At 39.1% G+C, this 26,538-nt stretch overlaps 1 protein-coding gene across 8 annotated transcripts in view; it reads right to left on the bottom strand.

Annotated features, from left to right (window-relative positions):
• ZMYM2 (zinc finger MYM-type containing 2) overlaps positions 1–26,538 on the bottom strand; it is a 99,041-nt gene that overhangs the window by 44,037 nt on the left and 28,466 nt on the right. For 7 of the 8 annotated variants that reach the window (XM_075418870.1, XM_075418879.1, XM_075418863.1 and 4 more), the window contains 4 exons: positions 19,314–19,599; positions 15,629–15,794; positions 14,565–14,777; positions 301–451 (listed from right to left, as the gene is read on the bottom strand). In XM_075418870.1, coding sequence (XP_075274985.1) covers positions 301–451; positions 14,565–14,777; positions 15,629–15,794; positions 19,314–19,599 — 816 coding nt within the window. The remainder of the gene's footprint in view (positions 1–300; positions 452–14,564; positions 14,778–15,628; positions 15,795–19,313; positions 19,600–26,538) is intronic. The other variant, XM_075418855.1, reaches the window with a different exon arrangement.

Genomic DNA, 26,538 nt, shown 5'->3' with positions numbered 1-26,538 from the left:
GAGCACGCTGTCTCAACATTTTTTCCCCAGAAGCCTTAAGACAGCTGAAAGCTGTTTCAGAAATCAAGCAAAAAGGCCAGTGGGGAAAATGACCCTTCACAGGTCCATTTACTAAGTGTTCAACATCAGATGATCTTTTTCATTTTTTCTTTTTTTTTTAAAGTAAGTCTAAAAACCTATAAAGTCACACCTCCATAGATTAATTTTAAAACAAAATAACCCAGCCCCAGTGTTCAAACTTCAAAAAAAAAAAGTGCCTACTCTTATCGGTGATGAAAATTCATCATCCTTTTCACTTACTTTGTGATTTTGCATATTGTGATTTGTGTGTGTTCATGCATGCAGTTGAGCAGTATGGCTCCGTATATCCATTAGGTCCTATACACTGAGTCATGTCAAAAAACCTGCACTGAGCTCTGCAGCCAGTACAAGATGTTAATTTGCCATATTTCTAAAACATAAAACAAAGCAAAACAATGCGTTAGTTAAAACCATGTTTGGCTTTTGGATTTAAATTATGGTGTAACAAACACAGAAGGAAATATTTATTTACTTCAGCAATTTGCTCCTCATCAGAACCTTCCTGTATTACCTAACTCTCACGATCATCCTCTCAAGCGCATTTAGCACTACGGTTGGGTCTCTTGTTCCTGGAAGGAAGCTGGCTAAAACAAAACTTCTGTGTAAAGACAAAAACCAAACACACACCCCTCAGAAAATCCCAGTGAACCAATCAAAAAAAAACCACCCCAAATCCCACCATCTGCAAACTGTGAACTGTGGTAAGAGCAGACGGCAAGTTGTAATGAGTTGGAAAGTTTGACACAACTCTGTTCCTCCCTCTCTGCTGATAAGACAATGGTTGTAAGAAAAGAAACAGGAGTCCGGCATGGCAAAGACGAAGAATAAACAATGGTACTAAACATTGAAAAAATAATTGTACTCTCCAAAAGGTAACATCCTTAACATCATCAAGTATGAGTCAGGCATAGCAGCTTCTTGGTAACAGCGCTGCTGAGAGAATCTCTAACTTCTCAACTCTCCTAGTTCCAGTCCTCCAGGTAGAAGAAACACACTGCAGAGTTCCTAAGCTCCTCACTGGATCCAGTGAGAAACTGTGACTCCATAAACCTGATAACAGACTCAGTTTTGACATCTCTCAACAGTTTTCCACAGAAGGGAAAATGTTCTATAAAAAGCACAGAAAAGTCACACCAAGCAGAAATACCAATGACACAGCCAATACACAAAATCAATAGTTCTGATCTGCTACATGTATTACATACTTCAGTGTCAGGCAAATATCTCAAGCAAGTTTCAGACAAAAGCGTTGAGACACCTTCCCAGCCCATAAAAATAGCATCATGGTTTTGACAGCGATCACAGAGAATTCCTCATTCGAACAGTGATGAGTCTCTCCTTATTGACTATTAGAAAACACAATTGACACTTGGGCACTTCAGATTTCTTCCCTTCTGCTAAGGAATGATTTTGGCACTCTCCCTCCCTCTTTCTCTCTTCTCACGGACTGAAGGGGGAAGGAAAGGTAAAGCGTGTTTCATAGGTGTTTCACATTGTTCAGAGTAACAGAAGCTTCAGTGGACATCTTTGCTCTTCCTATCTTTAGCTACCTACATTTGAGAACTAGCTAAACCCAGTCTTACAGCCAGAGAAGCAGCTTACAGTTTTATAAAATGTATCATCTTCCCTATATTAAAAACATGTACATAAAAATGTACAACTACACATGCCTCTACTACAAATTTGGTGTAGCACCTTGCAGAGACCAGCAAAATTTCAAAATACCACACAACTTCACAATTTCCACGTGCTGCTTTGATGAAACCTCTGCCGTGAATTTCCTCCAAAACAGAGTATGTGTCAAGATACCAAGCAGCCACCTAGAGAAGGGTATTTTATACAACTCCAGGATCCTTCCTTCCCATCTTCCTTCATTTTTTCTGTTTGCCTTTAAAAATGTTACCCTGCAGCTAGTAATTCTCCTAATCAGCTACAATATTGACAAAATTCACACCAAGTAACAAGACCAAAATGCAGCCATTATACAGTTCTATGAGTTGGAGCTATTCTGCCAATATACATTCTTCCCTGCTGACAGGCTAATAGACAAAAGCAGGGCATCAAGAATACTTCAAGCTGTATTACCAGTGAGAATACAGGAGGTCACAACTTAAAGAATTTGACTTCTTGGAACAACCTTAATGGACAAAAACCATTAAAAAAATCTGCATGCGCAAACAGCCTTGGTACCTCTAGAATCACAGAATAAACCAAAATGTAAATCTAGAAGCAATGATGCAAATATACTGATAAAGAGCTTGACAAAGAGCTTTCAGGAATATAATCAAAACAATGCACAGATGAGTGAAGCTTTCATGAGTTCTAGGTCCAAAAGAAAAATCAAACTTGAGGCCATGATGACTCCAAGAGACAGCAAGATGAAAATACAGGTTGTAATAAATGAATTTATAGTAAGTTAATCAGAGCATAATCGGGAAAGATTCACTGTGTCAACAGACTAAATACATGTTTTGGACAGAAATCCGTTAAAAGCAGAAATAGCTTTTGCTAACTAACATCTCCAGTATCTCCTTATTCAACTGATGTCAAGAACGGTTCATGCACACAAAGTACAACACAGCAGCATATCCATCACTTCTGAATTTCAAACATCCTTACAATACTGGACTTTACTGATTTTACCCTAGATCTTTCAGACTTAAAAGCAACACTAAGAAACTTTATTAGTATCTAGTACCAGCCTAGCAAACCTAGATCTAAATTATCAAGATGACAAAGAACAAGAATTTCAAAAAAAAACACACCAAGGATGCAGGAGATTCTGTGGTTCTGTGGGCAGAAACAAAAGCGTAGCAGCAAAGCTCTCACTTTATTCTTGTCACAGCAACTAAGAAGAGTATGTGAGCATTCCTGCATTCTTAGAAGTTTAAACATGTTGTTACACAAATGAAGGAGACAGGACACTGGTGAAGAGAAAAAAAATTAAAAGCCCCCAAACCTCTTCAAGTTTATTGGTCCCAACACCTCATAATCATTACCTCCTTCAATCTGAACTTTTCCTGCATTTTTATTACTCGTCAGCACTCCCTGAACTTGTCTGCATATTAAAACCATTCAAAAACCAAGGAGTACAACACTATTATAAAAACAGATTAAAGCATACCTGAAAGTATTCACAAACAGCATTATACTGATGTCTTAAACACTTATATTTAGTAGTCTATCTAACTCAAAGGCTTCCTCCATTGACAATATCAACAGAGAACCTCATACTGTACTATCCCATGTTTTTAGATAGCCATAATGCAAACCAAGAATTTACCCTTGTTCTTAAGTGTCAAATTTCCAGATGAGAGTCTCTCAAGGTTCTCGGGTAACTTACACCTCTCCTCTCACATTCATCACAGTGTGTTATCTTTCATCTCTAAGAATTCGCAGTATTAATTTCATTCTGCAGAAAAACTAACACTTGAGACTCTTTTCCCTAGAAGTACTCTTCTAGCCGGAATAAACAAAAGATTCACGAGAACTACAGTAACATAGGGTCAAAGAGCCTTCTTATAAAGTAAGGATTTTTGGCCTGGAAACATGATAACTTAAGAGGATAATGACAGAACTAAAAATAGTATAATGTGGGGCACTATGGATCAACTGTTCATTGTCTTTTCTAGTATTAACAACTGTGGGAGATCACATGAATACCAACAGAAGTTTCAAAACAAACAACAGGAGGCAGCTCTTCACATAACACACACAGCGGGTCAGAAGAACTTCTCACCAAAGAGTGTCATGGATGGGAAAACTACTTACATGTGTTCACAAGGAGACCGGACAAGCGCTAATTAAAGAGATCTGCTAAAAACAGTGTACAGGAACACTGCAAAAAGTTCAAAAGATCCCCTGATCTCTAGACTAGAGTCAGAAACTAAGAGAATGCTCAGGGGAAAAGATCCTAAGTACCTGCCCTGTTCTTACTCTTCCCACTTACATACACCGCAGGAGTCCCAATCCCCGATGTGAACTACAACAGCTGTTCCCATGTTCTTACTACAGAACATTTTTCTTTTTAATTGAATATTTTAACCACCCTCAAGAAAAAGTGAGTGTTCAGAAACGAAATTAAGGAAAACATAAAGCTATGTCAATGTTGTTGATATTTCATGGCAGGAGACAAAAGAAAGAACTTCACTGGCAGAGAGAAAAACAGAACAAAGAACACCAAAATCCTTATTACTATGTAAAGGGGGAACAAAAAAATTACAGAACTTCCTGACTCTTTATTTTAAAAATCACTGCTTCATTCTTTGTTTCAGAAGTGTAGAATCACAGGAACATGTAGATTGCAGGGGATCTCCAGAGGTCAACTGCAACCTCCTGTTCAAAGCAGGTCCAGAGTTGGTTGCTCAGGATCTTGTTCAGTCAAATCTAAACATCTCCAAGGATGAGCATTCCAAAACCTCTATGGAGGATTTCACCACCCTCACAGAGAAAAAAGCTTTTCCTTCCATCCAAATCAAGTTTCCCCTTGTTTTCATCTTGTGTCTATTGCCTCTCATCCTTCTACTGTGCATTTCTTAGAAGAGTACAACTTTGTCCTCTCTACACCCTCCCATCAGATAACTGATCCCCCTTTAGCCTTCTCAAGGTTGAACAAACTAAGGTCTTCCAAGCCTGTCTTCCTATGTCACGTGCTCCAGTCCTGTACATATCTTGGTGGCTCTCCACTGAACTTGCAAGGCTTTTCATCCTGTGGAATCCAAACCTGAACATGGTGCTCCAGATGCAGCCTCAGCAGGGCACAAGGATGGGGGGGGGGGGGTGGAAATCAATTCCTTTGACTTGCTGGCTACACTCTTGCTAATATAGCAATAGGTTGCCCAGAGAGGCTACGGAGTCCCCATCCCCGGAGATACAAAAAACTCAAACGGACGTGGTCCTGGACGACCCACTCCAGGTGACGCTGCTTGAGCAGGGGGGTGGACAAGATGACCTGCAAATGTCCCTTCCAGCCGCAAATATTCTGTGATACAACCCAGGATGCAGTTGGCCATCTTTGCTGCAAGGGCATACTGCTAACTCCTGGTCAACTTGTTGTCCACCAGGACACTCAAGTCTTTTTCTCTGAAGCTGCTTTCTTGGCAGTCATCTTCCATTTCAGATGAAGTACAGGCTTCGTCTTGCGCTCTCCATGATATTTCAATGGTACGTAAAAGTGACTATCAACAAAACCCTGCACATTTAAACTAGTCTCAGTTTCAAGTCTCCTTCAAAGACGGAATTAATTCAGAACCAATCCACAAGTATCACGCACTTTCCTTCCATGCATCACTTCTGGTAAATTAAAATGTACGGTGTCCTATGAAAACATATGCAAGTTTAAGGACTGCCATGTTCAGGAAAATTTTAAGTAAAAACACTGCTATCAAATTAGTAAAGAAAATTCGAACAACTAGATTACTAAGCACAAGAAAGTTAATCTAGAAGCAAAACTTCCAGAGAATAATGGTCCAGTGCCCTCTGAGGGGAAGCTTGATGCAAAGTAGTGTGACTATACCTCTCCCTCACTACAACACCTAGATTCTGCATTGCGATGACCTAATTGTAGATAGATCCCATTGCATATTTGACCTCTTCCAAAGCATAATGCCCAAGCTAAATGCAGAAGCCTGAATACTCTTCTGTTCTTCTTACATTTGGTTCTAAACTCACTCATTCTTTCATGACTCATTTGTATACCCTATTAGAGATTTAATTCTAGAAATCAGGTCTACTTCATGCTAGGTATCTCATAATAGACAACTGAGAAAAGATGTATTATAAAACACTTCATGCAGTTTGAAAAGTCTTACAAGTTACGAGTTCTATATACTTTTCAAATCTTCATCCTGTCAACTAGGACAGAGTTGAATTCAAACTGGTAACTACAAAAGTGGCTATCAAGATACAAGACAACACAGATGACTGGGATATATTCCAGAAATATAAGTATTGTTGCAAAAGAAATCCAAATTCCTGGAAATAAGAGCAAAATCACCTGAAGGGTTTCTGAAGAACTTTTATTCTTGCCATTATCAGCAACAATCATTTTAGAAGTAATCTTAATCTTCCTTTACAACCTATTGAAAGGATCATGAAAATTGAAGTCTAGAGCTCTTCTGCATACATCCTACTAAGAAGAAAGATCGAGCTCCAAAACAGAGATCTGTAATTTCATGGTGTTTCAGAAGTGAGTCTCACTTCTGTTTGCAACTGAAACTAATGGAAGTATCTGCTCTTGAACACCCTGGCTGCAAGAGTATTTCAATAAAGCCATCAGTGCCTTGAATCCAGCCACCTGTGCTACAGACTTCTCTTCTTGACTGGAAAAAGCAGCATGATTTGCTTCACGTGCCTTCAGAAGGACAGAGAACAGGACGAAGAACACACCTGCAGTGTAAGAGTGCATTCTTGCTACAACTTTTCCCATGCAAGGGTCAGTCAATCGAGAACACCGGAATACCAGCTGATTGCTACAACACTATGTAGCAGCCCAAATATTTGTTTCCAGTTGAAGGAAATGCTTTGCACTTAAAACTCACACAGTCCATGATAAAACAGATCAGCACATACTTCCCAATGCAGGCAAACTTCTCTCTGGTAGGTTTACAGAGTAACAGTTCTGGATTAGAAATTAAATAAATACTGGGAAAGCTTCTAGAAAAGAATATTCTGGGACAGAAACACAGTCAACTTGTGTTCAAATAGAAAGCTAAAGGATGAAGACAGAAACCTTCTGTAAGTAGAAAAGTATAGATATTCACTACATGGATCTCTATGGTAAGTGAGATCCACTAGTAAGGCCATCAAGAAAACAGCAGTTAAGCTACTTCAGATTTATTTGAAAGAAGAATGGTCCGGATGGATCCAGAAGCAACATGCACGTCTAAGAAAAGAACCAGATGTCAGCAGAATCTGTAACAGCAAAGAAAGAAGAAACTGTATTATTTATTCAGTCTTTTGAAATATTGCACCTAAATCATCTCTACCCCAAGACTAACAAGTGTAAACTCTTCCCTGTTCCAGCAAAATAGGTTAAGATTACTAACAGCTCAGGAGCATTTGCCCAGGTGTGAAGAGCAAAAGCTGAAGTAATTGCTTTTGTGGCCCTTGAAACATCAAGTCATTTGTGTTTATGTTCTATCAGCTGAACTGTGCAGACAGCCAAACCAGTAACTTGTCCAGCAGCTTTTCTCTGGCATCTCCAACTGTCAGTGCTCCCTTTTTTTGCCAATTTTGTCCTCGCTCTCAAGATAGCGAATATTTCAGCTGTTTCTACTTTGCCTTTCCTCCCTCTTCCCCTGAATCCTGTTCAATTATTCAAGGTACAGCAGTACACGGATGTGGTTATATCCATCCTAACTCCGATACCTAGTCATATCACCTGCTTGCTTCCTCTTCCTAAGAATTTCTTATGCTCCCACACAGATCACATCTCACCATTTTGACTGCCACAAGCACTTTTCGTCAGAACTACAAAGCTGTTTTAACATCTCTGATATACCTATCTCACTTATCTTCTAAAATATCGACAAAATAACATCCTGAACATCTAGTATTAATTATATTCAGGTGCCTAAGGAAACTGATTATACTTTTTTTTTTTATTGAAGAGTAGCAAATTATACAGCTGAAGACAGACATTTGAAGCAGAAATAGTAAAACAAATGGTTCCAGAAAATAGGAGTAAATAAAAGGAAGAAGAAAACGTAGAAGCACAGGACAGTTTCTAGAAGGACTTGATTTGCATCAGAGATGCAAGAAACCAGAGGCATAAATACCAAGAGGCCTCTAAGAAACCCTCCCACACTAAGCAGCAAGAAAGGGGAACTGATTATTTCTTGGTTGGTAAAGATTTCTATCATTTAACCACGGTAGATGGGATAAAAAGCATCTGTTCATAGAAGTGTACATAGTATCAGACGTCAGTGTTATCAGAGATTACTTATTACCAATTTCAGTATTACCTGAAGTGAGACAGAAGTGGTTCACCATATGAGGAAGAGATTCTACTATTAAACCACAGTTTGAACTTGCTGAAACCACAGAACTTCTATTTAAAAGTGACCAGAAATTAAAAAAAATGAAGTGTCAGTATTTTTAATATTTCAGTGTAAAGGGGCTCTTCAACACTCACAATTACTGGTTTTGTCAACAGTATTTACTCTCAAAACAGACACTTGGAAACAAGAGTTTACAAAGCAGAAACAACATCAGGAAGCAGCAGATTTGGAGTTAATTGTACCACTGAAATTAAAAGGAGGACAGATCTGTCTCAAGAGCAGAGAAGCACAGAAAAAGAACAGACACTGTTTGGGACAAGACAAACTTCAAAACCCTAGATGCTTCCACTGAAGTGATGTTCAATCACAGCATTCCATAAGATTTAAACCAGTAGATAACAATGCATCTTGTAAGACTAAACATAAACTCTACATAAGCAATGAACGATAAGTTCCAGAACTGGTATGCATATTATTGTATACAGTGAAGGCTCCTAAACCTCTGCACACAGATAAAACGGATGAAATGAGTTTTAAGAGAGTTTCACAAAAGCAGTTGTCTGGCAAGGAGCAGAATTTGAAACAAGGAAGCACAACTGTCTAGGTTGGGTTTTTTATATTGCTTGCAAGTGAACAGCTTAAACAGATGGCATAGCCTGGTTAGTCTTGAAGCACGCTCAGTATTAAGACTTCACCTAATCAAGGAAGTCAATCACATGCACTTTTACTCAGTACTGAAGGAAAATTTTCACTAAATTAAAAGACACTGCAAGCATCCTCTCCAACTAGGAAAATGCTCATTCGGCTTGCATTCACCTGGTACTCACTTCAATCCATAACTATTCAGAAGTCCATGAAGAAATAGCTAGAGCTCCTTCCCCGCTTTTTTGACAGCACATGAAGACCATCACTTTTAAGAAGCACCAAAAGCAAGCAAATCCCAGATCATGTTCTAACAAGAAGAATTTCAGTTATGGAAACAAAGAAAAAAAAGTAAAGGAGCATTTTAAACTAGTACAGCATTAAATACTTTCAGGGCAGAATCAAGAACACTGTGGACTGATCAGGCCAGCAAGCAAAACAGTTAAATACTGTATTTTTAAAAGTAGACATAGACTCAGCTTCATCTTAGTCGAACAGCTGAAAATCAAAAGGTATAGTTGGCTGCACAAGCCAAGTCACACAATTCACTTGTTCCCTAGAAGAAGGCTGTCATGCCTGTACCCACATCCAGCAAACCAGGACACAAACAACATTGCAACTGCCCTGAAAAGGAAGTGGACTGATTTGTAGAGACAGAAAATATGCCATAGTATCAGAAACAGAAACACTGAAACAACATATGTATGTGCTTCTGATTAACATGTCTTCAAGGTAGGCACATTTGGGGTCTGTTTCACTTTGTTGTATACATACTAATTTTAAAATTAATCACTACAGTAATATTAAAAATTAAGTTCCCATTTTAATTATATACTTGAAGAAATATTTCAGCATTTGCACAATTGCATAGGGAATTTAGCCACCTCCTTGTCAGATATGATCTCATTCTCTTCTTGCGTTGTTTTTTGTTTTAGTCATTTTGTTTGGCATCATAAAATCACAGAATGGTTTGGTTTGGCAGGGCCTTATAGATCATCTAATTCCAACCCCCCTGCCATGGGCAGGGACACCTTCCACTAGACCAGGTTGCTCAAAGCCCCATGCAACCCGGCCTTGGAACAGTTCCATGGACAGGGGCATCCAACTTCTCTGGGCAACCTGTGCCAGTGCCTCACCACCCTCACAGTAAAGAATTTTCTTGTATCTAATCTAAATCTACCCTCTGAGTTTAAAGCCATTACCCCTTGTCCTATCACAACAGGCCTTGCTAAAAAGTCCCTCTCCAGCTTTCTTACAGGCCCCCTTCGGGTACTGGAAGGCCACAACAAAGTCTCCCTGCAGCCTTCTCTTCTCCAGTCTCAACAGCTCTAACTCTCAGCCTTTCCTCATAGCAGAGGTGTTCCAGCCCTTGGATCATTTTTGTGGTCTCCTCTGGCCCCGCTCCAACAAGTCCATGTTTTTCCTGTGCTGGGGGCCCTAGAGCTGGATGCAGGACTCCAGATGGGGTCTCACCAGAGCGGAGTAGAGCGGCAGAATCCCCTCCCTCAACCTACTGGCCACGCTGCTTTTGATGCAGCCCAGGGTGCAGCTGGCCTTCTGGGCTGCGAGTGCACACTGCCAGGTCATGCTGCGCTTCTCAGCAACCAGCTCCCCCAAGTAATTCTTGGCAGGGCTGCTCTCAACTCACTCTCCACCCAGCCTGTATTTGTGCTTGGGATTGCCCCAACCCAGGTGCAGGATGTTATGCTTGGCCTTGTTGAACTTCATGAGGTTCTCACACATCCACCTCTCAAGCCTGTCAAGGTACCTCTGGGTGGCATCCCTTCCCTCCAGTGTGTCGATTGCACCACACATCTTAGTGTCATCATCAAACTTGCTGAGGGTCCACTCAATTCCACTGTCCATGTTGCCAACAAAAATGTTACACAGCACCGGTCGCAATACCGACCCCCGAGGAATGCCACTCATCACTGGTCTCCACTTGGACACTGAGATGTTGACCGCAACTCTTTGAGTGCGACCATCCAGCCAGTTCCTTACCCACCGAGTGCTCCAGCCATCAAATCCATGCCTCTCCAATTTTGAGACAAGGATGTCATGCAGGACAGTGTCAAATGCTTTGCACAAGTCCAGGTAGACAATGGCAGTTGCTCTTCCCTCATCCACTAACGCTGTAACCCCATCATACAAGGCTACCAAATTTGTCAGACACGATCTGCCCTTAGTGAAGCCACATTGGCTGTCACCAATCACCTCCTTATCATCCACTTGCCTTAGTTTCCGGGAAGATCTGCTCCATGATTTTGGCAGGTGCAGAGGTGAGACTGACTGGCCTGTAGTTCCCTAGGTCTTCCTTTTCCCCCTTTTCAAAAATGGGGGTTATGTTTCCCCTTTTCCAATCACTGGCACCTTCACTGGACTGCCACAACTTCTCAAATATGATGGATAATGGCTTCACAACTTCACCAGTTCCCTCAGGACCTGTGGATGCACCTCATCAGGTCCCATGGACTTGTGTACCTTCAGGTTCCTTAGATGGTCTCAGACCTGATCTTCTACATTCTCCCAGTCCCTGCTTTTACCTTCTGTGACCTGGGTGGTGTGGCTGGAGCAGTCATTCTTTAAGTCCCTCCTGCCCCTCTACATGTGAAGAGTTTGAACTATCTAGTTGTAGTAGTCTTCTTCAGTTTAAAAAAAAAAAAAAAAAAAAACAAACCCCACTTCCAGTAAGGGTTTTGTTTTGACATTTTATCTAAATTGTCACAGTGGTTTCAATTTTGGAGGATTTTATAGCTGTTCTCCCTTTTTTACAAAAGCTTGACTTGCACTTAGCTGTCTTTCTGAATGGCTGTTGTGCCACCAGAAATTAACATCTTCCTGCATATAACCACAGTGAGCATTAGTTAGGCTATGCCTGTTTTTTTTTTAATTCTTATACAATTTATTAATCTATTATTTTTTCATAGCTTTTTTAATATGAAAGAAATATAAGTTCTGTAATTAATTCAGTTTTAGTTAAGAAAGAACTACCATCACCTCTCAGGAAAGTAAAACACAGAATGTAATATTCAAGATTATCTGTGCTTCAGTTTTAAAGCAGGTTCTGAAACTGGTACGTAGAAAGCTAAGTTCATCCATCACCTTGAAAAGTGACTTACTTCAGAAATAAAACCTACTCCCCACCCCAGGAATAACACTGTTTCTTACTCCCACCAGTAGTCTAAAGCAGAGGAAAGAAAACCTTTGTAGCCGATGGAGTATCTGCACTCAGTGGCCATTGGAAGAGCCACAGTAATTTTTATTACCCAGAATTTTTTCATTCCAGGAAGAAAAAATGTCCATGATAAGTTACTGAAAACTAATTGTTCAAGTCAGTGTAATATTTATTTTAAAAAATAGGGATAAAGTATATAGATAGGTACAAGTAATAAGAATCATCTTTCATTTATTGCTACTACAAATGTATAGCATATGGATAGGTGTATGACATTTACAATATAAACTGCTTAATACAAAGCTCATACCAGTAAGACCTATCTATTTTACAACTGTAACAAAACATTTGCTAAAACTGTTTTGTGACACACAGTAATCAGTTGTACAACACAATGCTGTAACCAAATGATACATCAAACTTTTCCTGTATTATTGATTCCATTAAGTTTATTCCAGTACGTAATAGCGGCTCTCCCATATTCTCTCCTTCACCGGTTCTCCTTTAAAAGCAACATCTAACAAAAAATTTCCAAGAAAACATTGTTACAACTGAACAAAGCAACCTACAATTTAGCAACTGTGGTCCAATGACTGTAGGCAACATTTCCCAAAGTCTAAGTTCCTTTTTTAAAAAACAGATTTCCTTGAAAACATTCAGTTCAAAAAACCTTACTGCAAAAGGAAGTTCAAATCTAAATAAAACCTGCAAGACAACTAAATATTCTCATTGTGTCCTGACTAACTTGACACCTACAACATACACTAAAAAACTCATTTTATAGTTTCTCTTAGTATCAAAAATACACCCAAACCCCGACACTCTAGTAACATTTGAAACCTACGAGTTAAGAATTACACTTGACCACCACTCCAAACTAGATGCACATGAGCACTCAAATTAAGCTTCTCACAGCCTATTACAGTTCCACAGTACTAAATATTTCCACAAAAGAATTAAGTACTTGCTTGAATAAAATCTGCTGTCAGAACTGAGTGCACCAAAATAACGTGTCTCAGTTTTAAAGGTTCTCTTAAGGATCCTCACAATAATGCACAATACCTGACATTACTTGTGAAGATTCCTGGTACTGCAAACTGCTCCTCCTCCCCAAATCAAACCAGAACATACAACTTACTACCCATATCCTTCTCATTCTCAAATACGTACCCAAACACAAAATACATCAATATCTGAACAAACAGAGTACAGTCTGTAATGAGAGTTAAGTACAGATTTATCATTCGACCTCTCAAAATTCCATGTTCATTTCATAATTCCATGTGCAGTGCATGTTATACTGGTTGTGTGGGAATGTCTCAAGTTCAAAGTTAATCTCATGCCTTTCTGTTTCTTCGAGAGACAGTATTCAACGTTTCTTCAAGTCTTTCCATGGCTTCTGGGCATGCCTATGTTTTTAGTATCTTGGAAACCTATCCTGTCCCTTTTGGTATAGCTGTGACAAAAGAATAATGCTTATGTTATGTTTTCAGTAACGCTGTTTACATATGCACGTTTCCAGATTTGCTGTTTGCACACACACAAGAATAGCCATCCCCAAAAGCATCAAAATTGAATGTCCAAAGAGATAATATAAACATATACGATCCAACATTAAAGAACTTAAAAACATTCCGCATTGTACTGTACTCCCCTTTCTCTTGGATCATTGGTTTCTTAAAAATGGAAAGAGATGAAGAAAGAACCCAAAGCAATGTGCAGCAGTGGGGCCACTCACATATTCAAGTGTGAACTTCGAAACCAGATAAAGAAATTTCTTGCTAGTAAAACAGTACTTTTGTATTTCGTAACACTACCCCTACAAGCTCACAGCAAAATGTACCAAGCAAAAACACACAAAGGAAAAAAAAAATAATCCCCAAATAGCATATCCTCCCTCCCAATATTTAATATTTCAGAGCTATCTTATTACTCCGTAAATACTGTGATTAACATTTAAACTTTCCAGCCAGCATTAGCAATGGTTCAGAGCTAAGCTGGCTCTGTAATATGTAAAACACATCAGCACCAGATTTCTTGATTAGGAATTATTTTTAACCACAACAATCACTACTAGCTTAACAGTTTTAAAAATAAATTAAAAAAAAAATAAAGAAATGAAAGCACAAAATTTGACACATGGAAGGATGAAAGTAACAATAAATTTTCAAATCCTATGCTGTACAGTGAAGGAGATGAGACATAGTACAGGTACACAGCCAATGTGTAATCAGTTAGAGCATTCTCACAGCAATGTCCAATCTGTATGCTATGCACATTTTTGAATGTTTTAATTGCATACAAGCAAGTTTTTCTATCTCAAAAACACCACCACTTAAGGATCAGTAAGCCTGTGTGTCAGGGTTGCTATTAATACACTCATGATACACCCAGTAGAAAGCAAGAGAAATTATTAACAGGAAGTTTAATTTCAGTTTAATTTGTCATTAACAACAAATAGGTATTGCTATTACAGCAATATTTTAAAAAGTCATTAGTAAAAGCTCCATCCCAGTTAGTTTTCCCTCAGCGGCATTACTTTCATTTTTTGAAGTCTTTGTTACTTAAGACTTTTAATGAGAAGTAAAACCATGTTATGAATAACAGGATAAATTTAAGGAGTATTAATATTAATGACTTGAATTTATAGGTAAAGAAGTAATTACCTGCTTGTATTCACCAACGCAGTTCTGACAGCAGAATCTTTTCTGCTGGCCATCAATAGTAAGAATATTGTTTCCAGCTCCTTTACTGGGCAAATACTCCCCACAATGCTCACAACAATTCATTACTAAACCATTTGCCATCCTGTATCTATTGAAGCAATGGTCGCTGCACAGCTTATGAGTCATATTTTTAAAGCTAACTTCATGACGAATCTAAAAAATAAAAATGAAAAGGTATTCTATCACCACACAAGCACAAAGTTTCCCGAAAATACTAGACAAGCCCTTAGTCTTACATCCAAGCACAGTAAGTAAAACCAGATTACACTAGCTCACTATTTAAGAACAGAGATGCTTGAAATGACCATGAAATGTAGAAATAGAAATTCATGTTTCTGTTGTCTCCAAAGTTCTAGGAAAAAATCTTGGACCCATCTGCTCTTGTAGCCTAGAAGCAAAGATCACAGGGAAGGATGTAATGACTGCATAACAGAGCAGAAGGTCAATATATAAGATTTTATAAAATACTCAATTTGCAGGGTAATAACATGGCATACAGACTGGCCAGATACATACGCTGTGTAAAGTAGCCTGAACTACAGTGGGCCAAGCGATGGCATAAAAATAAATACATTCATGATAATTAAAAGTACATGTATTCTGTAAATCTCTAAAAACATTTGCATAATCATTCAAAACACTCAGTAAAAATAGTAAATAATGCAGTCAATCCTGACTTTTTTCAACAGCAGCTGTTCTATGTGGGAGATCTAGGTTATAATTACATGATTCTAGACCCAATAAAATTGTTGACAGTAGTTACAAGACATCAGCAAAAGTCACTTCAAGTTTCTGAAAATAAATTAAATATTAACTTCTTTGAATTCTTTCTTCCTACAGTTTCTCTTCATGAATATTAAGCCTGGATATCTTAGTATCTCATGGCATATGAAAATACTGAATCAGATTTTAAACTTCCTTATTTTCAGTTCTCTTATTTCAAAATATAAGTTCTTAATAATGTCATCATTGAGAAAGGTAAGAGAAAAAACAGTCAACCAGACCTCAGTTAGTTTACCACAGATAGTGCATCTTGATTTATTCAAAACTCCTTTCGAGGGATTCTGTTTATCTTCATAGAACGATAAACATGACGTACTGCAAAACTCCTGGAAAGACTCACTTGAATCAACTTGAGCAACAATGGTACCTTTCATTGTTGTTATATCTCTGAAAGAAAAAAAAACAACCTGTAGTGTGCTTGTGGATAAATACATACATATTTTTAAACAAGAACACTTTACATCTTCTAGAATACATTCTTTCTTTGAATGCTTACATTTCAAACTGGTTTTGTGGGTGTACAGTTGTTAGTCACATGTCAAACACCAAGTTTAATAATATTTTTACAACTACTACAGTACTGCAAGTACATGTCCTTCCTGTGTAAAAACCTATCTTTTGTTTGGATTTGCGTTATTTTTTTTCACATTATTCTAGAACTAAGGGACATTAAGGCACCACTAGATACCAGTTGTGGCAATTCAATCTTCTACGACAAAACACAGCAGATTTAGTAGTCCTTTTGCAACTTTACACAAAAGCTACACTGGAGTTTCATTTGATTCAGATTTATAGTAGATTTATAGTAAAAGGCAAGAAATGGTCTTTGTTTGTATATAACTCCACCATTTCCTACAGTAATCTCAGGACAAGATGAGGGGGGGAGAGAAACTTGTTTTCTCATAAATACAACCAAAACGCTTAAAACTCTACCACAAACTTGCCTGTAAGTTTTATCACTTAAAATTATAAAAAATTAATTCCACCATTACTTTAAAGTTCCAAAGCACCTGAACAGTTCATGCATTTGCCTATGAAACCGCACCAATTTAATGCATTAAACCAGGCAAGCAATCATCAATAAAATTAATTTCAAATAGAACAAAGCTCCTTCTAACCAAACTGACTTACTCTGTTTTTCACTGAAGTTAATTCTAGACTTCCTTGATCTTCAATTGTATGCTGCACATGCTGCAAACTTAGCAAAGTCACTAACACCATGCTTGTCAGCACACCTTCATAATCAGGTCTCTTCAACTACTAAGCTCATTTCTCCAGTAGTTTCGCTCTTAATGCCAAACTGTCACATACCATAAATTAGAAGCAGTAAGGATAAAAAATAGAGGCCACCCCTTTGCCTTCTAAGTAAAAAAACCCTATTATTCACATACACAAAATGCAATTGGGCAGAATAAATAAAGAATTGACTGGGCATGTCTGGATCTCTATTGACATCACAATGGATCACCAGACGGAAAAGACACGCCCCAGACACTCACACCTAGGAGCACTAAAATAAGTGGAAAACATTGCAAAAATTCTGTACGCTTCCTTAAATAGATTCTATTGAAAATAAACTTGTACCGCTCCTGAATATTAACACTTGCAAGCCTGCCTTCTTCCATCAAAGGCAAGTCAGAAGATTTTGCTTTAACCTAGTAAGGATTTGTGTTGGGGAGTGTTATCACTTCTGTTCTGCAAAACAAAGCCAGAGCTCCAACCCTGAAGAGTTTACAGTTTCTGGCTGGATTCCACTAGCGCTTATAAACACTATTAACATGTATCAAAGCACATACCAACTTGTATTAAAGGAGACAAATGCCAAGTAAAAAAGAGTAACACAAGCAAATAAAAATTATAAACACTAGGAAGAACACCAGCTATTTCCTATACCTCTTGTCTTATAATAATTCCTACACTATTTATATAGTTACAAAGGTTCAGAAGAGTGCTAGAAAACTGGTTTACGATAAAATACTTAAGAATTCTGACTTTTCAGATGGAGTTATACACTTTTTTTTAAAAAGCTGTTGTAGGCTTCACTTTTTCCACTTAAAATAATCTACATATTTAAAGATAAATCTGAACATTACCTCTGAAAGTCTGACCTATGATATATCAACTATCATCATCTATCCAACCTACATTCAAGACTTCCTGGATTTTACTAGAGTTCCCTTATCCTTTCACTGAACTGGAATCTAACAGTATTACATGTGCTTTCGTAGGAAAAGAACACAGAAGCAGAGAGTACCTGGTTTGCTACCACTAGGTAGCAAAAATTTGGCAATAAAGCAAAAAAAAAGGCTGGATAAGAATGGGCTTCACAACAAAGCCATTCTACGGAGTAACAATTTCACACATATACCGCCTTCTATTTAACTACAATTAAGTAAACAACTGCATACTAGTGGAAGAGCGAAGACCAACATCACCTCAAAAATTGTCAAAGGTGACTTCACAGAGGTTCTCTAGAAATCAAATACACTAAAAAAAGTATTTTAAGTAACCACAAAAGCTAGGAATAAGGTATTTTCCTCATTCAAAAAGAAAGCCTTTACATTTAGTTTTGTGTGTAGCCTCTCACAATACACATATAAGCATCTCCGAAGTTGCAAGAGAGCACAGATTTAGACATGAGTTTTCAAGATTTCAGTCAGAAATAAAAAAGAGCTGAATCTGGTAGTCACCAGACTACTTCTAAAAAAAACCTTGTAAGCCAACAGAAACAGTACAGAGTGCTTTTAACCAGCTCTGCAGAGGTAAGGGTTGAGAGAATTTGAGCTTCTACACTATTTAAAAAGAAGGCAAAATATGTCAAATCTGCTAGATATTCAGTGTACCAAGATATGAATACACAGGATAGCAATACTTTCTACAGTTTGAGTCTGCAGAAAAAAAAAGAAAACAATAGATCGCACTACTCAGATCACTAACTTACGTCTGAATACAAGCCATTAATCCACCACACTGTATACTGAACTGAAACTTTTTCACTACTTTAGATGTGTGATTGAGCAAGACCATCCTCTCCAAAACATACATTAACAAAGGCAGTCTTTACCGAAAGCCTTCTTTAGTTCAGTAAGAATTCATCATCTAACCAGTGTCACTGCAGGGTGTACTGGATTGAGACTTCACTGAAAAAAATACAAGAAAGTGCAAATCTCTCCGTAATCAGCACACAGAAATAAAAAGATAGTACAGCTGTTTTGTACACCTAACACTACAGCAGTAAAATTATGAAAGACTTCTCTTTGGCAATTTTAAGTCTGCAAAATAACAAAAAATTGTTAAGTCAAACCTAACCAATAATTTAGACTAAGCCACTTCTAGGTATGCTTGTCGCTCCCTCTGTACTGCCTACTTAAAGCTGTCTACAGCTTCAAAAGTCGCAATAGTTGCCCCTAACTATGGGGAAAGCCTAAGGCTTCTCCTCTGCCCACACTGCCAACACTGGAAGAGCTCCCAGATTTCTTCCAGTTTCTTGCAAGTATCAGTTTCTCCTCCTTTTAAAGCCTCTATATTTTCATCTGTCAAAATGAATGCTTTCTACACAACACAAGGTCCACTTTTTTTCATAAAGGATTTTAGACATAAAGAACATATCTTGTCACAGGATACATTATAAACTAGAAACCCTGTCTTTAAAAAATCATCAATTTTTAGTGTATTGACTTTCATAGAAACAATCTGCCATACTCTGAATTCAAAACCTGATAGTCTTTTTGTTACAGCAGACATACTGAATTCAACATTTCCAAACAACACTAAAGTGACACTACATAAAGCACTTATATAGTCAGTTTGTATATCATTAATGGAGCAATTCTCATACATGCACGAGAATCTCAAGTATTACTGGATTTAGCTGCTAATATGAAACAAAATTAAAAAATCCCTTACTTTCTGCACATAACACAAAGTTTCTTTGGAGTGGGTTTGTGTGAGAATGATGAGAGGCAGGTAGTAGAACAAAAAAGGTGAGCTGATCCTTTTCGCTGATATGCAGTCTGTCCCTTTTGTAAAGGCTTTTTGCAGTTTGCACATGTGACTTTAACCTGTTTAGAAGGCTGCTGCTGTGCAGAAGGCTGGAAAATCTGTTTAGGAAGTGATGCTACAGGTGACAAGGAATCCACACCTGGTTGCTTCTGATTCCTAGGGAAGGAAGCTGACTGGGATATCCAAGAATCTTCAAGACAAAAAAAAAAAAAAAAAAAAATCAAACATACATAAAAGTGAACAGACATGCACATATATATAGAATAATATCCACAGATATGATCACAAAATCATTTTTTCTGTTGAAACTGACAATTAACAGAAGAAAGATGACATTTTAGAAATTCAGGTTTAAGGTAAAATGCTGTTTGATGGTACCACTCTCCATTGTTACAAAGCTTCAGAACACGAACAAATTTCAGGATGGTCCCATCCTACATCTAGCGACAAGTTTTGCAGACCTCAATTCACTTGCACTGGGTTTGCAAACTGGCAATTTTATCTTCAGACAAATAAAATGGCAGTTACCAACTGCAATTAAAAAAAAAAAAGATCAACAGAGAACATGGGATTTCTACGCTAGGGTTTGAGATATAAACTCCGCAAATCTTCAAAAATGTGAAATGTTAGATTTTCATTAGTTAACTTTGTTCCAAAGCTTTAACAAGCATCACGTGTCCGGCCTCAGTGATAAACCCTAGAATTGGGGTTCCCCATATTAGTTTCCTACTCCAGCCTGCAGCCAGAGAACTATACTGCAGTTAGAGTGAAGCACAGTGGCTCCACATTTGGGATCCGTATCTATGCCACTGATTCCTCCAAGAGTTGTTGTTGTTCTTCTTCTCAATAACCTTTTCAATGTAATGAATACCACTCAATGTGCAAACTGGCAAAGTCACGATAGTTCCAAGTCTTCCTCAGTAGAAATCAACAAACCTAGAAAACAGTATTTCATTAAGTTCTGACAGTACACAAATCCATGTCACTGTGTTCCAGACTCCACTAGTCTTTCATCTGCATTTCTGGAAAATAGACCACTATGGAATGAAGTCATTTTTGCCCAATCTTTTGCAGCATAACATGCTACAGAGTAACTTGCATACAAGAACTTAAGTAAAACTTTTTTTCCCCAACAGATATACAGCTAGCAAGATTACATGCTTCTGTTCAATTACATACTCAGTATCTTGGTTTGGACCAGAACATGCAGGGGGGTGGGGTGGCGACATAAAATGTAACTTCTAGGCTTTTCTCTCAAGTTTAAGCTTTCGTTTTAAGTAATTATCACCATAATTTAGGACTGCTGAGCTTCTGAATAATGATAAGAATTATACATTACTTAACCACGAATCAAAACCTGAATAGGAACTTATTTCCATTATAAAAACCACTTACACACAGTTTCAACAGTATGTGTCGGATATCCCAAATACTGTCACAGCACTTGGGACTTATCTTTCAAGCTTTCTGTTCCCAGCATCTACAACAGCACTTCACTGTTAGTTGCTGAATAGTAAACACCTGCACAGATATTACTGTACTGGGTTGCACTTGTGCTATTACTTTTAAGTAAAGAGTATACACAGCATTTACTGTAACTAAATAATAATACTAAAGCCCTGAATGTCCTACTGCAGTAACTCAGTGTATTCCTGGAGTGTTATTACCACTAGTATTAACAACCAAATATAAGAAAAATTACCTTAAATTCTGTAACTTCAGATAACAAAAACCTTAACCTTACAGACTTCAGCAACTGCCCATACCTTATGCTTAAGGGACATTACCTTAGAATCACTGAATCGGAACGTTTTGGGTCTTGGTGCATAATAATTCATTAAGTTGAAGGCACTCTTTCCTCACACTATTTTCTAAAGTCTTCTCTTTCCCCAAGAGAGTTTTATTAACGTATTCTGCTGTATAGTTACAAAATTAATTTCAGGGACAAAGTTCCAAGAGCCCCTGCTACAGCAACAAACAATATACATTCCTTAGTAAGTAGAAGATCATTTTCCACTGTGACTTTGTAGCTGTCAACGATGTCCTGCTTCTCAGACATGTAAGACAAATTGATGATTTACCTACTGTAATGCTTGAGCGTGAACAGAAGAGCTGGAACAAAGAGGTGAGGGGAAGAGAGAAAAGAAGCAGAAAAACAGTCCTCTTCAAACCATTAAATAAGTTTACTTTTGGAGGTATGTGTATCCATACTGACAAACCAAGAAGCGTTTAAAGTTAAAATTCACTTGAGTGCCCTCTTCAAACTTTTCTATACTCTTATGTCTACTACCTCAGACATAGCCTGGTTGCACCCTAACACCTCGAAGTACTTAGAGATTCTCTTCTTTTCTCACAGTTTTCAAGTGGGAGCACACTGTATCTCTTACCAGGAATACACAGCATGTGCAGTAAAGTTAGATGTGCTTGTAATTCCAGTAGCACTCAAATGCCACTCATGAAAACTTGAGTTTGCTAGGCTCACTTGGGTTTGAAACTTCTACCATGACTTCCTAGTACCTCAGTAAGACTATTTCAATATTTCCTCAGTATCTTATGGCTTCTGACAGCCTCCCTTAATTGACATTTTGTTGCATTTCTCCTTTCACAAACATGCCACGTGAACATCTAAAGATTTTATTGCCTTTCTTTTTTTGCTTTCACTTTTTCCACATCACACTTTCATAGACATTAATTTTTATATTGTGACTTATCTTCACATCTCACTTTTTAACCGTGTTACCTCCTCCACTTCATATTTGCTATAAAGGATCTGTAAAACCTGTTTTTCATGTCCTTGAACTGAGAAGGTGTATCACACTTCCTTAGCTGGTTCCTGATGAGTTTCCATGCCTCACTACCCTTACGTTTTCATCCTTCATGTTCCTGTCTGCAATTCTTTAATGGCCAAGTTTATGAGACTGTACAGTTTCATGTTCAATTTCTTTTTACTATAAGGGCCATTCAGGGTGTTCCCATTCTTGCTCACTTGTTCCTGCTCTAAACTGCTACAAAATTATTCCTTACTCTCATTTGCACCAATACATCTATTTGTGGAGCCATCTTGAAAAACAACTCAATGAAAGGATGCCTTTAAAAAAAAAAAATCAAACTGAAAAAATATATCAGCACAGCTTGGAGCAGAAGCGGGCAGAAAGACAGTCATAAAGTTTTACAGAGATACGCAGCTCTTGAAATTTATTAAGTTACACCTGCATTAATCACCCGAATCTGACCAGGGCAATTCTGAACTGCATCCTCAACTTCCCATGTGTTGGTTCTGCTTGTGGAGCAGTTTCTATGCACAAAGACTAGGTTATATTTAGAGAAACAAAACCTAAGTTTCGACCCAAAACCACCTGAAACTCATCTGCATGGACTTCTTCAAGACCTTTGCACGGTCCCCTACAACATTCTTGCTGCTAAATTGAAGACATATCCATTTGATGGATAAGGAATTGGCTGGATGGCTGTGTCCAAAGAATTATAGTTAATGGCTCAATGTCCAAGTGGAAACGAGTAACGAGCTGTGTCCCTTAAGGGTCCATACAGGGACTGATACTATTTAATATCTTAATGCTCTGTGTCATTGATGAAGTCCACCTTCATCAAGTTTACGGATAACACCAAGCTGACTGGTGCAGCCAATAAGCTAGAGGAAAGGGATACCATCCAGAGGGACCGTAATAGGCTTGATGAACAGACCCACATAAACCTCATGAAGTTCAACAAGGCCAAGTGCAAGGTCTTTCACCTGGGTCACAACAATCCTTAATACCAATACAAGCTGAAGGATGAAGGGATTGAGAGAAGCCCTAAGGAGAAGGACTTGGGGATACTGGCAGATTAAAAATTGGACACGAGCCAGCAACGTGTGCTTGCAGCCCACAGGCCAACCATATCCTGGGATGCATCAAAAGTAGTGTGGCCAGCAGATTGAGGGAGGGGATTCTGCCCCTCTGCTCTGCTCTGGTAAGACCCCACCTGGAGTACAGCATCCAGCTGTGGAGCCCTCAGCACACGAAAGGCATGGATCTGTTGGAGTGCATGCAGAGGAGGGCCACAAAAATGAAACGAGGGCTGAAGCACCTCTGCTATGCGGAAAGGCTGAGAGAGTTGGGGCTGTTCAGCCTGGAAAAGAGAAGGTTCTGGGGAGACATTATAGCAGCCTTTCAATTTATAAAGGGGGTTTATAAGAAATAGAGAGACTCTTTATCAGTGCCTGTAGGGATAGGACAAGGAGCAACGGTTTTGAACTGAAAGAGAGTAGATTTAGATTGGACATGACGAGTAAGTGGTTTTTTTTACAATGAAGGTGGCAAGACACTGGCACAGGTTGCCCAGAGAAATTGTGGTTGCCCCCTCCCTGGAAGTGTTCCCAGTCAGGTTGGATGGGGCTTTTGAGCAACGTGATCCAGTGAAAGATATCCCTGCCCACGGCACAGGGGTTGGACTATGTGATCTTCAAAGGTCCCTTCCAACCCAAACCATTCTATCAAATGTACTCCAATGCTTACCAGGGACAGTATGTTCTAAATTAATGTCTTGAACGGAAGTTTCTCTTTTATGCACCTACGGCTTCCCATACAGTGCAGGCACTTAGCCGAGGGCAACAGACTAAAACTGATTCAGAAGAAGCAGTCCAAACCACATACAGAACACCACAGAATCATATAGGTTGGGAAAAACCCTCCAGATCATTAAGTCCAAACATAAACCTAGTAACACTGCCAAGTCCACCACTAAACCATGTCCCTAAGCACCATGTCTACTTGTCTTTTAAATAACTCTACGGACTGCGACTCCACCACTTCCCTGGAAAGCCTGTTCCAATACCTGACAACTCTTTCAGTAAAGAAACTTTTCCTAATATCCAATCTAAACTTCCCTAAACAGCAACTTGAGGCCATTTCCTCTCGTCCTATCGCTTCTCATTTGAAAGAACAGACACCCACCTTGCTACACCCTCCTTTCACGTAGTCGTAGAGAGTGATGAGTTCTCCCCCTAAGCCTCCTTTTCTCCAGGCTAAACAACCTCAATTTCCTCAGCTGCTCCTCACAGGACTTGTTCTCAAGACCCTTCACCACCTTTGCTCCACTTGAATTTCTTGCAGCAAGGGGCTCAAAACTGAACACAGTATTCGAGATGCAGCCTCAGCAGTGCTGAGTACAAAGAGACAATCACTTCCCTAGTCCTGCTGGCCACATTACTTCTGATACAAATACATGTAATATATTTGCCAGAGACTCACTACCAACAATTTTCATCTATTTTTGTAACAACATGTATATGCCACATGTCCCAATTCCTTTGTCAGTAGGCAAAAAAAAAAAGTATCAGGCAACAATATATGTTTGCATCTTCCAGGCTTCAAATCCTCTACATAGAAAGCAAACATGAATAATAGGTCTTGTCCAAGATGCAAGCTAGAATGTCTTTAGGTAATGGACTCATTCTGAGATTTGCAAAACTTCTCTGTAGACTAATATATTAAGTCCTTATGCAAAGTTTTGCCATTCAACAAATGCTAACTAGCAAATCCCTAAAGAAAGTCGTGCTATCTGAAAACAAAGTCTGCTATCCAACCTCTTACATCCTATTTCCGAATTATAAGCAGTGTTTTTTAATCCGTGATCTTCAAATTATATAAATCAAAGCATTTTTATCAGTAGTACACTTAAATGAACAAAGCAGGAGTCTCCACATCCACTGGAAATGTTTTAGAAATCTGGAAATCAGAACAGATGGATCCAAAAAAGATGAAACCATCCTTAGCAATCTTAGACTGTAATTGTGTAGAATGTATTAAACATATTTAAGATCAAACATTTCCTGTCATATTATTAAGTATCTAATCAGTACATATCCTGTCGTTCTCATTGCAGTAACAGAGTCATGGTTGGACAGCTCACATGACTGGAATGCCATCATTGATGGCTATGTACTTATTAGGAAAGATAGGCCTGCAAGGCAAGGTGGTGGAGTTGCTCTTTATGTGAGGGAGCAACTGGAATGTAGGGAGCTCTGTGAGGGGGCAAATGAAAAACAAGCAGAGAGTTTATGGGTAGGAATTAAGGGACAGGCTCTTATGGGTGACACTGTTGTGGGTGTTCACTACAGGCCACCTGACCAGGAAGAAGGAATTGATGAGGCCTTCTACAGACAGCTGAAAGTAGCCTCAGTCACAGGCCCTGGTTCTCATGGGGGACTTCAACCACCCTGACGTCTGTTGGGAAGACCATGCAGCCAGGCATACACAGTCCAGGATGTTCCTACAGAGCACTGATGATAACTTTTTGATGCAGGTCATGGAGGAGCCAACGAGGAGAGGTGTGTTGCTGGACCTTGTGCTGACAAACAGATAGACTCGTTGAGGATGTGAAGGCTGGGGGCAGCCTCGGCTGCAGTGACCATGAGATGGTGGAGTTCAGGATCCTCTATGGATGAAGCAGGGCAATAAGTAGGATCAACACCTTGGACTTCAGGAGCTAACTTTGGCCTCTTCAAGCACCTACTCGTAGGAATCCTGTGGGTCAGGGCTTGAGAAGGTAGGGGAGTCCAAGTGAGCTGGTCGCCGTTTAAGCATTCCTTCCTCCATGCTCAGGATCACTGCATCCCCCTGAGCAAGAAATCTAGCAAACGAGGCAGGAGACCTGCATGGATGAGCAAGGAACTTCTACCAAAACTCAAACAGAAGAGAAATGTCTACAGAATGTGGAAAGAGGGACAGGCCACTTGAGATGAATACAGGGATACTGCCAGAGCATGCAGGGAAGCAACATGGAAGGCTAAGGCCCACCTGGAATGAAATGTGGCAAGTGATGTCAAGGACAACAAGAAGGGCTTCTTCAAGTACATCAGCAGCAAATGGAAGACTAGGGATAACATGGGGCCGCTGCTGAATGAGGTGGCTGCCCTGGTGATAGAGGATACAGAGAGTTACCGAATGCCTTCTTTGCTTCGGTCTTCAGTGCTAAGGCTGGCCCTCAGGCATCCCAGGCCCTGGAGGTAAGAGAGAAAGCCTGGAGAAAGGGTGACCTTCCCTTGGTCAAGGAGGATCCGGTTAGAGATCATTTAAGCAAACTGGACACCCACAAATCCATGGGTGCTGATAGAATGCACCCACCAGTG

This window comes from Opisthocomus hoazin, chromosome 1 (assembly GCF_030867145.1).
Source record: "Opisthocomus hoazin isolate bOpiHoa1 chromosome 1, bOpiHoa1.hap1, whole genome shotgun sequence".
Lineage (NCBI taxonomy): Eukaryota > Metazoa > Chordata > Aves > Opisthocomiformes > Opisthocomidae > Opisthocomus > Opisthocomus hoazin.
The sequence above is the reverse complement of the archived record's forward strand: the minus strand, read 5'-3'. Positions and strand labels throughout refer to the sequence as shown.